The following is a 12,792-nucleotide window of genomic DNA, read 5'->3' on the forward strand; positions in this document are numbered from 1 at the left end:
AATTCCTTGTAAGAACTGTTTATGCTTCAAGTGAATCCTGTACCCTACCAGAAGTGTAGGGAGGCGCACAAGAGTGGTAGCGGTGGGGGTGGCAGCAGCATTTGCTGCTGCTGGAGCAGCTGGAAACGGTCCCTGCAGTACCAGAAAACCCGAAGGAATTGTTCTACTGCCACTACTGCTGCAGCTTCTGCGGATCCAGATGCTGTGGAGATGCAGGTTGCTTTGCTTAGAGCTACTGCGTGCTTGCAGCCGCAGGGGCATCAGGGGCGGGGCACGACAGAGCAGAAGGGGTTGCAGCAGCAAACACGAGAGGAAAATCGCTATGCAGCATTAGAAGCCGAATTGCTGCAGCTGCTCCGCCGTTCCCGGTTGCAACTGGAGAACCTCGAGCACAAGCACGACACTGATACTACACTTGGCACCAAGGACCACCGGAGCGGCAGGAATGGCGGTATTTTGCCATCTGGGGAGTGCTCCATCAAGTCAGCTGCTTCCTGGGCGAGTCTTCTGCAGGTGAATTCTGTAACAGGCTGCTTTAGTTGTTTCATGCGTAGTTCAGGCTGCCGCACGTGCTGCTGAATTTGGTACCGGTTGATACTGATGCGAATGCCGCTGCATCTGCTACTCTCTGTGTACGTCTATCGCCTGGTACAGATGCGTGTGGCTTCAGTGTGGGGGCTATGCTTCCTGCAGAACGTGCACACACTCTCCATGCTGCAACAGCAGCTGCAGCAGGAGCTGAAGCGACAGCAACAACAACAGCGCGAGGCATCAGCTCCAGCAGCCGCTGCTGCAGCAATAGCAGCTTTTATCCAGGAGATGCAGGATCGTTGCGATGGCAGCAGCAAGTGCAACAGCGGCACGAAAGAAGCGTTGGTGATGTTGCTTCCAAAGAAGCGGGTGTATTGGCAGCAACAGCAACAGCATCGACAGCTGCTGCTGCAGCTAGTGGATCAAGTGCTTGCGGATCTTGAACTCTGGGCTGGAGAAGCTCCAAGCGACGATGAAGCAGCAGCACCACCTATACCAGTACAGGCAGCAGTAGCGGTGCATCCCGGAGGCCGGCAGCAGCTGTCTACCGAAGAAAGACGTCGGAACCTGCCGCTGGAAGAGGGTACGAAGAGAGAAGTGTTTCTACAGCGGAGCTTCAAATCCATGGGAACAGGAGTAGGTGCTGGTACTGCCCGCGCTGCAACACCACCAGCATGCCTCGACGACACCCACGTAGGGGAGCATCTTCTTGACACTGCCAGTGAAATGAAGCAGGGCGCTTTGATGTTTAGAGAGAGATTACAGAGAGACAATATTCTGCTGCAACGAACGGCAGCGACTCAGGAGGCTTTGCAACAGCAGCAGAGACGGGGTCTAGATGCAGCTAAGAAGCTGCTACGCTTCTCCTTCTTCTCTTCGCTTATGCCTTTAGTCCAGTTAGCCATTGCTCTGGCCATCACTCTAGCCATGGTTTCATTTATCCTCATCACTCCTGGCTAGGTGGCACGCCTTCTATCTAGCGCTTGCATTGGGCAGGCTGGTAGGTGAGCTAGCGGGGTGGACATCTAACTACAGAGTTAGACGGCAGTCCAGCAAGCAGGCTGCAACGCGAACTAGTCAACTTCCTAAGTATCTGGGTAGCTAGCTTATTTGGTGGACCAGCGAAGTTGCCTTCAGAAGGACTGCTCAGAAGGGCTACTGGAAGGTTCAGTAATCCTGGACAGCACATTTTTCGGCCAAAGGTGACTTCTACTCCTCATGGGGATAAGTAGAATTAACCGTTGTGACGGTTGCTACTGCGGCTGCATCGCGTCCTCCTCATCGTAGACAACCCTTGCATCACAGTGCCATTCGGGAGGCCTAGTCGGGGCTCCAAACGCTGGTTCCTAGTCTAGTGACGTAAAAGTATATAGATTCGCAAGTCTACAACACAATATCGGACTCAAGTGAATCGAAGTTGGGGACCTGGCTTTGTGGTCAACCTAGCATGGGAACCTAATGGGGTAGAGCCCCACATATATACCGGGAGTTCCAGTTGGATGATATTGTAAAATGTGTACTCGGCACCACTGCAGACCCAACCCTCGATTGCACAGCAATCGAGGGTTGGGTTGGCGAGGAAGTTCACTCCTCCCAAAACGCAACAGGCCAGCCTGTCTTGACAACGAGCGTACAAATGCAGCCGAGCTTGCTGGCACAGATCGCTGCTGACTTTCAGCAGTCCCTTTAAGAACTTCGGCCAATGAGGAAATTCCTAGCGGGCCCATATGTGCGCATGATCTGTGTAAGTGCGCAAATGGAATTACCTCCGATCAAGGAAAACTTCAGTCTGCTGGGGAAAACACGCATCGCCTATTGGTCTCCAGCGCGTATACGGCCAGAAGACAGTCTTCCCAAGTTTTGAAATCCCCAATAGTTGATAATATCCTCTACCGCAAAAGTTTAATTTACCAGCTTAAATTTACAGTGTCCCGCTGGTTATAGAAATCAGCCCTCCCCCTTGCCGATGAATGCAAACTGAAAGGTGAAAAGACAGCCATGATTTATACAAACGAAGACGTGGAGCTAAGCAAATGGTGGACATGGTAGTGCAAAAAAAAACACATTGGGGCAAAGATGCAACCACATGGAAAGGGATCATCATAAGGATCAATCGCCAAATTAGGGACTACACACGAGGCCTTGCTCAGTTTCACTCGTTTCGTACGCTGTCTAATCAAAATAAAGTTGAACCAGATCCTGTGCGTAGCTTACACTATACTCGACGCTGACATGAAAGTTAATGTCACGAATACTTCTGCGTATAAACTCTCCACTTGTCATCGTCAGTCTTAAAGATCTTCCACCTGCCCCGCTGAAACTTGCGTAGCATGCCACTGCATAAGATATCCTGTTTTAAAGGAACCAACACAATCGGGGAGGGACGACAGCCTGACCGGAATATGTCCAACGCGTTTTTAATCCTTCCCGCGAGGGAGAGAAGATCTCTGCTTGCCCTACGCGGATGTGGGTGCGAACCTAAGACAATGTTGGTAGGAAGGGCAGACATAATTCTTCCCCACCAAGTATTGCGCTGCGCTGGGTCCCCCAAAGCCAAACTAGCAGCATACAACGAATCTGCAATCAGCAGATAAAGCGCCAGTGTCTCGACCCCGAATACAGGCCTCACAACCTTGAGGGTACTCTTGAAGTGATGCACCGCAAAACCGACGAGGTCTTCTAAACATTTCATGAGCAGATTAGAGCCGGTCAAGTCAAGCATCTCCATATTAAGCCATGAACTGATCCGCTGAAGTGTGCGGAGGGGAGAAGATGGACTGGCAGCTGCGAGAGCAGAGTCCATATTGAAGTCCCTTGGAACCACCCCTGAAAGCAACTGAGGGGTCCTGTAGAAAGGATGCTTGCTTAAATCTGGCCCAGATTCAGAAGAGGGCTTTTGTGAGAGAGCTGCATAAAGAGATGGGAAAAGACGCGACTGTGGTTTTTCCACATATGACGTGTCCGCCTCAACAAACGAAACCTGAACGCAGAGATCAATATGATTCGAAATGAGACGGCTGAATCCATGCCGGACGCACCATGTGGCCTTTGTCGTGGATGTTACCACAAAAAAAAACATTACACTATCATAATAAGACTACTACCGGAGCTCCAAGGTTGCATTTAGAAGTCAGCAAAGCAGCATAGCGACCCCTACCTGTAAGCCAGAGTTCCTCGGTTCAAAAACATTACTGGTTGGGCCTTGTATGGCGTCTGCATAAGGGCAAATAAAATCCGCAACGTTTTGTTTTGCTGGTGCAGCATGGCAACACCCACTGTTCCACCGTTGTATAAATTATGTGCTAGAGAAAATGCTGAGAACCAAATTTGGCGATGGAGCTGCCGACGATAATGAATAACCCCACCTGAGGTCAGTCCTTGCTCCGCCTCCTGAGCTGTGCCCAAAAATGAATGTGCGTGTGCATTTCGATTACCAGCAATGCGAGGCCCATGTGAAGATGAGATGCTTGAAGACGGTTGCACGTCCGTTACAACGGCACAAGCTGCCTGCTGTGACAGCTGTTGCATAGTGGCTGTACTGGGCTCGCCAAACGCCGCAGGCGGTGAAACTGAAACAGTACTTCCAAAACCCATGCCATCCCAGGTTTTGCTTGTCCCTGCTTCTGAAAAATCTTGGGGAAGAGGCCCTTCGCCTTCTTCCTCCCCTTCGAGAAGTAGGCCTTCAGGCACTTCCAAGCCAGGGTCCAGAAGCCATGGCTCCACCCGCAAGCTACTCACATCAGTCAAAGCACTCTCAATTAGCAGTTCCAATGACTCGCTAAGACGTTCCCCCAGTAAAGTACTCTCTGAATCCAAGGGAATGCCTGATTCCTTCTGCAGCGTCGCGATCCTTTGCAGTTCCTCGTCGTTTGCGGTTTCCCACATTACTTTAACGCCGTGACCCGCTGGGCGTGTATTCGATCCACTTAGCGCCACCATAGGAGTTGGGATCCCAATCGACTTCTGATTCACTTGGCCCTTTCCAACGTTATTCAACCATTCGCAAGGTGGTGAGTCACCTCTTTTTCCACCGTTGCTTGCTACTTCTTGGTGTTCATCAGCCAGCCGGCGTCGTTGATGCCACCAAGGCGTGTCCATGTGAAGAATACGGGTAGAGCAATGGGTAGCAACAAAAACAATGGCAAATAAAGAAACTAAGGCCATTCCCCCATAAAACGGGGAGATATGGGGAACTCCGTGCGAATAGAGATATCCCCTCAGCCCATACAAAATATCTCGTCGACTACTTCCTCTCCACTGCTCCTCAGAAACGAAAGACACCTGATCAAAGCGTTCCCCATTTTGGTATGCTGAATTCATGGGAGAAGCCAGCATTGGCAAAGGAATGGCTTCCAAAATAGCCAACGAGTCACTGCAATGCTGGGCGTCGGGCTTCGAAAGTACACACGGAAACAAAATTGTATGTCTCTGGGTATTATTTGAGATAAAGGTTAGACTATGCAACGGCAAGTTGTTGAATAAACAAGCGAAAATGTCTGGAGAAGAAAATCTGTAGATCCAGCAGCATCGTGCAGAGGAAACTTCCCACGGCTTCAGTCGTGAGGATGAGCTTCTCCATAGATTTTGCACTGAAGGCACAATTGATCAAAATTTATTGCCAATTAAGTTTAATGCTGTTTTCTTGGACCTTCACTAAATGGCTGTTGTTTGTACTACCAGCTTCCTTTTCGCCGCGTGCCTGCGTCGATCAGCGAACCAGCCGTGGGCCTGTCGTGCGCTGCTTGGCAAAGAAGCTAGGAGCACATCAGGCCTTCCCATCACAAGAAGAAATCTAAGTATGAGTAATACCCAGTGCAGTAGGCATGGAAATTTGAAACACTTCTTGTTGTGCAGAGAGTGGTTTGTGGCAGGCACAATTGGACATTCGGTTGGCACTCGAGGTAAGGACTACTACACTCGATAGGTAGATTAGCACTCAAAACAACTACATCCAGGTGTACCCTGAATATCGTAAGACCCTTCAAATTTATCTGCCTGTAAACCCGCTTTTCGTGTTGGAGATACGCCACTTCTTCCATGTGGGGCGGAACTCCCAACTTCGATGCGCCGCAGTCAACCAACACATGTCCTTTCTTTGACCCTCTACTGCTTGCTTGATTTTCACTTTTCTAAGATATTTTCATAGGGACCGCAATTTGCTGGCACGAGCTCGTCAGTACACCCACGTTACACTGCGTCTCTGCAGCCTCCTCCTGCGGGTTGATCTTCTACGGTACCGGCCTTTCTGCGCTAGACAAGCATCTTTCTGCAGAACAGCTTAAGTGCGTGAAAATTGCAATTTGAATTGTGCTTCTGTGCCCTCCGATGCGCTTTCCAATAGTATGGCCAGACCGCCGCTCAACAAAAACTCTCCACCGTAACGATGCGTGCCTCGGTGGCAACGGACCTGTTTGAAGAAGCGTGGCACGCGTCAACAGTGAGCAGCGAATACATTGGTTGCAGTACCATGCACGAGTGGACTAGTGCATTACTATAGATCCATTCTCTACCATTTTACTCTTATAATGTGTGCAACGTAAATCGCTTCGTACATGCATAGCCTAAAGAGCGGAGTCCATCTATTCTCCTCTACTTGGTTTTCCGAATAAATTTGCACATGTTTGCGAGGTAACTTACTAAGTGATTAGGTCTGCCTGTCGGAGGGTCAATGCACTAGTTATATGATTCGGAGTATGCGTATAGACCGAGCGGCACTCTTGACGAATAGGAAAAGCATCTAAAAGCACCACACACCAGCGTCTAAGTTGGGTTGTAACCATTAACAAGATTAGCGCAAGAGCCACAACAGAATTGACACAGCCTATGTGAAGAGCCGCTGGTGCGGTCAGCACTCACACTCCAGAGCGTATACAGAGTTTCGCAGGGATGAACTGTAAAGAATACTTTACGAAGTAGTATTGCATAGGAAGTGCATCGCTTCAGCAGAACACAACGAAGGACTACAGCAAATTGTAGATAATAGAGAAGAGCACCTGTTTGGTGGAAGACGGATCCGTCTAAGGAAATCCCTAGAGGATAGCCAACTGCTGTAACTGAGACGCATAACAGGATCTTTTCCGGAAAGCGTCGAATCCTACATGCGAAGAAGGATCGATGACTGTTAAAATCTACTGGATGCTGAATATTTAACCCCTTAAGAAGTTATGGCATGGCGCATACGCAAATATTTCATTTCAGCTTGGCCCGAAGAACCTCGGTCGAGCGGCCGAACCTTGGTGGAGCGGTCTGCTTGCATCACTCATACTTCTGAAGATCCACTCCACAGCCTAACACCCAATATCACACCTCGAAACGTTGCCCTTCATCAAGTAGATAGGAATTGCAACTTGCGAACGATTAAAGCTTGTCCAGTAGGCCTCCCGCATGCAGCACATTCGTTTTTGCTGCGGGAGCTGCTGCAGTTAATTATTCTTTTTGTGTGTATGTTCCCTCTTCTTGGAGGCCGTTCGATTGCAGGTATTCAATGTTCCTGGTAAATAGGCATTCCTCTTGGAAGCAAACAAAACGCATATATCTTGAGGAGAGGAAAAGATCTTCAAAAGACAATTCCGTGATGTCATGAGCTTACATTGGTCCTTATCTTCCTGCTCCATCTGCTACGAGCAACCTTAGGGTTGCTGCACCGAGAGGAAAGGGAGTACAACTTACAGACGAGCACAAATGCCATCTTTCCGTCTTCATCTGAAAGTATTGATCAACAAATGAAACCATTTCCAGCGGATATGCTGTGGCTGACCTGATAATTAACAGCTGCACCTTCACCGTGGAACAGCACATGCAACACAACAGAAAATGCTGGCCTCGCGAGGATATTGCTGGCGCACCACATTTGTCGACTGGAGCACAGCTGGGGATACTGAGCGCATGGGTAAGTATTTGATCATGGTACGGTTGCAAGCATTTAGCAATTCTGCATTGAACAAGAAGCTGCAAGTCTATCGGAAATGCAATGTGAGTAGCGTAATCCTAAGGTGACAAACCTTCATATTGGCAGTACGGACCTTGGTTGCCGTGTGCATAAGCGCTTCGCAATCTCTTCAGTATAACCCAAAAAGAACAAAACTAATCCCTGCGCAGGGATCGATGAAAATTAGTACCCTTGTGCAGTTGCTTGATTGCGCTCTTCATTAGTGATGGGAATGTACCTCATTCCCTGAACGTTCACCTTAGTCTTATGAAAGGGACACATCAAAATTCAGTGTGCGCGCAATATGCTATATGCAGCTCCTGCTTCACCTTGGACTGGCAAGCAGCCTCTACGCACATCTGTTCATTGGTCTTCCACGACTGCAGGACCACTGTGCTTAAGCCATTTGAAGGGCCTCATGAATAATCGATTTGTTTAGCAATTCTACAGTGCATATAAAGGGTGTGTAAGTGCTGGTGATGGATTTAAGTGCACGAAATACTAGCATATTAAACGCATTAAAAATTGTCAGAAGCCACCCATTCTTCGTTGCCAACTCGTGATTCGCGTATCGCTCGGTTCCACGTTATTCACTGCATCTTTTGTATGGCGCATTCGTCTATGACAACAAATGTGAGCTGTTTTCATTTGTAACGGGCAAACGTACTGAGGTTTGGGAAGCATTAAACAACAAGTAATCAAGTACCGCCTCAAGCATCTCAACACAATAGGCTATTGCGAAAGTGGCAAGTACTGTAAGTTTGAACTGCATAGGAAAAACGGATGGGGGATGCAAATTAATTCAAGACCCTCGGAAGCTTCGTTTTGCGAGCTATCTATACCTAGATATTTTCAGTCAAAATGGTCTTGCTGTACACAAGTTACCGGCGCTGTACCTGAAGATTGCCAGTGATGCGTCGTACCGTCTCAAATGTGCACATCTTTTGTGTCAAGATCATGCGACCCTGAAGCTACAGGCTACCCAGTTAGCTTGGCAATATTTGCATATTCTGGGAGAAGTGGAATACTTGTCGTGGGCAGGGGAAAATTGACTGGGGAAACGTGAGGTAGTGCAGTGCTGTGGTGATGCTAGTTAGATTCGAAGGAGCAGCCGGGTTAAGAAGGCACTTAGCAGAGGGACAGTTCTTAGTGCAGAAACAAGATGGGTCGATTTATAACCTTCATGCCCCCACCTAGCCAAACGCATTAGACATGAATTAGCCGGTGTCTCCAAATTTCAGCTGTTCTGCCCCTTCTGGGTCTTGAGTGCAAAACGCGAAGGGCACTTTAGTTCAATCGCGAATCCAAAAAAAAGAGCTCGCGGGTGTCCAGCTGTAAAAGCATTTCACTGCTGTAATCCACCAACCCCCTAGGTCCTTATACAGGGCCAAGCCATCGTTCGGTGCATTCCTCAGTATTCCTGTAGCCCCCAACAATTACTGTTTGGGTGCCTACTCTTTTCAGTCGCCGACGGGAATAAAAGAGTTTGGAAATCCCACAAGAAGAAGTGCGCATACAGTTTGCGTCCTGGTTGTACGTCGCACTCCGTGCTCATTTACTGTTCAGGGTTTATCAATTCACATTTATATAGTTGGCAGGATGTTGTCGGTAATAAGGGCTGTGGCAGTGCATGCGGCAGTACATATCATTCCAAGAGCCTCCTTTCTATTCTCCACTAGGTGGCACGTTTTCCTTATTTTGTTGTTGGATGAGCTGTCTCAAAGCTGTGAATGCCGTAAACGCCAAGCAGTTTTTGCGTCAAACCTACTTGGGCAGGCTGAGTCCACACAAGTTTTTGCTCCGGCAACAGCTCATCCTTGCAGTGAGGCAATTCCTTCTCTCACTGCAATTAATACATTATCCAGCCCTGAGATATCCAGGTATTCATCAAAAATCGCCGTGTTGTGCTCTTAAAGTCCGTTCGTCGTATAACACCGTACTAGACGTTGCAGCAAAGGCAAATTGTTCCCTTTCAGCTTGACGCCACGCGCCCCCATGCCTAATATAGGTGTTTTAGAGAATACTGTAATCCCTAGCTTTGATACTCCCAAAATGGCGTGCATTTGAAGTGAAAGAATACGTACCGTATCGCCGTCGGTTCACCCAGTATGCATGCACTACGGAAAAAGCGCAGGGAAAACAAGGCGAACAACAAGACGCTGGGCCCCTGAATAACTAAATTCGAGGGCCAATACGGCCAACAGAGGGCGGAACAAACACAATTAGAAAGGATATGCAGCATTGCAGAGATACGTAACGAAGAGACTATGTTCAAGTTGAACCGAAACGGTATCAATTAATGAAAAAAAAACATGCCCGAATAGTGCATGCAGGTAGCACTTCAGTCAACGAAGAAATGACAGCCCCCAAAGTGGCATTTGCAGGAGCTGTTGCCACATCCAGCCCAACTGACGGATTTGGAAACAACGCCTCACACACACATACAGGTCTGTGTGTTTGAAGGCCTATGGCAAAATTCAACGTTTGTCAACTAGCCTTCTGCCTCCTATGTTGGCTTTCTATCGGTGCTGCCTCCTACAGATACACCTCTGCTGTAACGAATTTCCATGGCCGTGTGTTTGAGACAAGATAAAATAACCAGATTCACTACTACCAATGCCAGCTGAGTCCATGTCTTGCAGCATTGCTCCACGAGGCTATACGTACTGTACGCAGTTATACCCGTAGGTGTACATCACTAAACTAGCTAAAATGCACTTGGGGAAAACACTGCTTCTCAACTCATTCTCTTTGAAACGAATCTCTACTTCCCACTACTATTTTAGGACACCAAAAACATGCCTACACTACCCTAAGATTTCACAGGGTAGCGCATTGTTCAAATATAGTGCAGGTACGGCACATTCGTGCACACGTTACCGCACGCCGGCACAATGTACAATTTATTACGGTGGGTTCCTGCCGCACCATAAACTCTACATGGATGTGCCAGACTAACCAAAAACGAGCGGCTAAGCGCCCAGCCTATATACTGACGACACGAATACAACGCATCCGTCAACATAGGCGAAGTTCCCGCAGTATTCACAAGAATTTGGCCTCAACAAAAGGCGTATTTGTTGGCGAATTGTTTCACGCCTCCACTATAGCTGCTTCCACTAAAATCAGCAGGATTTAGACCCAGTCCACAGCCTTTCGTCTCTTCGCCAAGGATCCCACGCGTTACCTCCGAATTTCGTCTTGCCAGACTCACAGACCAGAGACCGTTTTAGATAGACCACATCTTTTGCACTAGGCCGGGAACCTCTTGTGTAGGTACCAAGAGCTTCCACCAGAGCTACACAAAGCTTCATATACCTGGAACTCAAATGACGGTTCTTCTTGTCTTTTTCGAAAGAGCTCAGAGCAATTTTGACGCGATCCATTACTGACGGCCACCATTGGTTACTGTTGGCATTTGCACCAAGCAGTTGGTCTGCGCAATAGAGTGCGTCCACGACGAAGAATATGGTCCCCATGATTTCCACGACACGATATGGAACCAGACCCGCGACGTCCGTGTCCATGTGTTCCAAAGCGTATTTACACAGGCGTTCTGCTGCGTCCACCAGAAGATCGAAAGAATCTTTGTCAAGAGAAGGTCCTAAACAAACACTTCTGATCACATGAAGAGAAAATACTGGTTTTCCCTTTACTGTAGAAGAGGAAGCAAGACTGGCTAAGTCGATCTGTTTTGCACTAAGATTGGGTGGCACAGCAGGTAAGCGGAAGAAAGGATGCGCGTTCATATCATCGCCGGATCCTGAAGAATCTACGACAGCAGCCCCTCCACCCTCAGCAGAAGGCCCCGTTTGTGACTGGACTGCCTGAGCACAGAAGCTGCAGCAACGTGTTTACGAGGTGCAAATACTGTCTGACTAATGTCGTTAGGACTGCGGGCACTAACGACTCATGCTAGATATCATAGAACCAGGCTGCAGTGCTGGCAGCAAATAATACGATACACGGCTTCTGGGTGATGTGCACTCCTGCAGTTCACCGTAAACAAAATGCATGAGCAGCGGCAAGTTCAGATCTAGCATATGATGCCTATTTGATAAGGAACTATGTCACGAACCAGAGCGCACCTGCCCCCAGACACTCGAAGGTCCGGTGCGCACTTTAGTAGAGATGCTGCCTTGTTGATTATGCCCCACTCCTGCATCTGCAGACGATGTGGCTGGTTTCTTGGGATCCTCGTAATAACACTTCACGTCCTCGCATCCTTCTAAATCCAGATCTTCGTCAAAGTGGCTAATCGGCACGGTACCTGTTAGAGGTTCAGGGAACCAATCTCTCAATATAATGTCGCCGTCGTCCAACAAGCTTTCTAAAAAAATATCACTCGGAGAAATAAATACGGTGACCTTATCTGTATTTCCTGGTCCCAAGGCGCCCACTCCCTTGCTAGCTTGGGGGTGAGTACGAAAGCCTTCTGAAGAAGGCTTCCCTGGCGGCCCTTTGGCAGTTCTGGACAACCAGAAACTCAGTTGGCTTGCATCTGAAAACAGTTGAGTTGATGGGCCAACCCGTCCAGGTGTTTTATCTCGTGGTTCGCTGAGAAATGCCGTTTTAAATACTGAACGTGCACCCTTGCCAGATGGGGGTTGGGTACGAATGCCTTCTGAAGGAGGCTTCTCTGGCGACTCTTTGGCAGTTCTAGACAACCAGAAACTTAGTTGGACTTCATCTGAGAACAGCTGAGTTGGCAGGTCAGCTGGTCCAGGTGTTTTATCTTGTGGGTCGCTGAGAACCGCTTTTTTGCTACTGAGTGCCTCGGCCTCCAGGCCGACGTTTGTCTCTCGCCTCCTCTTCCGGGCAGATGCTTGTCCCCGCACGCCTGACCGGCCACGCGTCAGTTTTGCGTCAATGTGCTCGGGCTGATCGGGGAGAGCATTAGTCGTCGATTTACTTAAGCTTATTTCATCAAGTACACGCTGTAGTGCCGCGTCCGTGTGTGAGTAGAGCGGCGCTGCTCCATTTTGTGCAGTTTGTCCGGGTCCACATAAATCCGATATGCTGCCACTGCTTCCATCTTCCCCAGTATCCCCTAACTCTTCCCCTGAAGCCAAACCCCGTCCAAGTTTCCAGTGCCGTACTGGTTTTGTGAGATGGGTGGCACATGTGATAATCAGATACATTGCTGTTGCTGCTGCGCCTAGTGCCACAAACCTAGGGAGGAATCTCCCAGCCCTGGATGGGGGACGCAAGCTGACCCAACGACGGCTTTGGCTTCTGTCAGGTACATTTTCTTTGTCCAGCAAACTGAGGACCAAAGACTCATCAGGTTGATCATTCCCAGGTGGTTCCGCGAGGAGGGTCGAGACATTCAT

The 12,792-nt window shown here is 48.7% G+C and overlaps 3 protein-coding genes across 3 annotated transcripts; 1 reads left to right on the top strand and 2 right to left on the bottom strand.

Annotated features, from left to right (window-relative positions):
• Nucleotides 1-210: 210 nt before the first annotated feature.
• On the top strand, nt 211-1,491 carry EMWEY_00013710 (hypothetical protein, conserved; the record flags this gene model as incomplete). The annotated part of the gene is made up of 2 exons (XM_013479269.1): nt 211-513; nt 694-1,491. 2 exons carry the CDS (start codon nt 211-213, stop codon nt 1,489-1,491), a joined length of 1,101 nt encoding a protein of 366 aa, XP_013334723.1.
• Nucleotides 1,492-2,776: 1,285 nt separating this feature from the next.
• Nucleotides 2,777-4,866, bottom strand: EMWEY_00013720 (hypothetical protein, conserved; the record flags this gene model as incomplete). The annotated part of the gene is made up of 3 exons (XM_013479270.1): nt 2,777-3,511; nt 3,689-3,744; nt 3,966-4,866. 3 exons carry the CDS (start codon nt 4,864-4,866, stop codon nt 2,777-2,779), a joined length of 1,692 nt encoding a protein of 563 aa, XP_013334724.1.
• A 5,718-nt stretch (nt 4,867-10,584) lies between these two features.
• EMWEY_00013730 (hypothetical protein, conserved) lies at nt 10,585-12,792 on the bottom strand (the record flags this gene model as incomplete). The annotated part of the gene is made up of 2 exons (XM_013479271.1): nt 10,585-11,286; nt 11,548-12,792. The coding sequence occupies 2 exons, from the start codon at nt 12,790-12,792 to the stop codon at nt 10,585-10,587; spliced, it is 1,947 nt and encodes a 648-aa protein (XP_013334725.1).

This window comes from Eimeria maxima, genomic scaffold, assembly GCF_000499605.1.
Source record: "Eimeria maxima Weybridge genomic scaffold, Emw_scaff102, whole genome shotgun sequence".
Classification (NCBI taxonomy): domain Eukaryota; phylum Apicomplexa; class Conoidasida; order Eucoccidiorida; family Eimeriidae; genus Eimeria; species Eimeria maxima.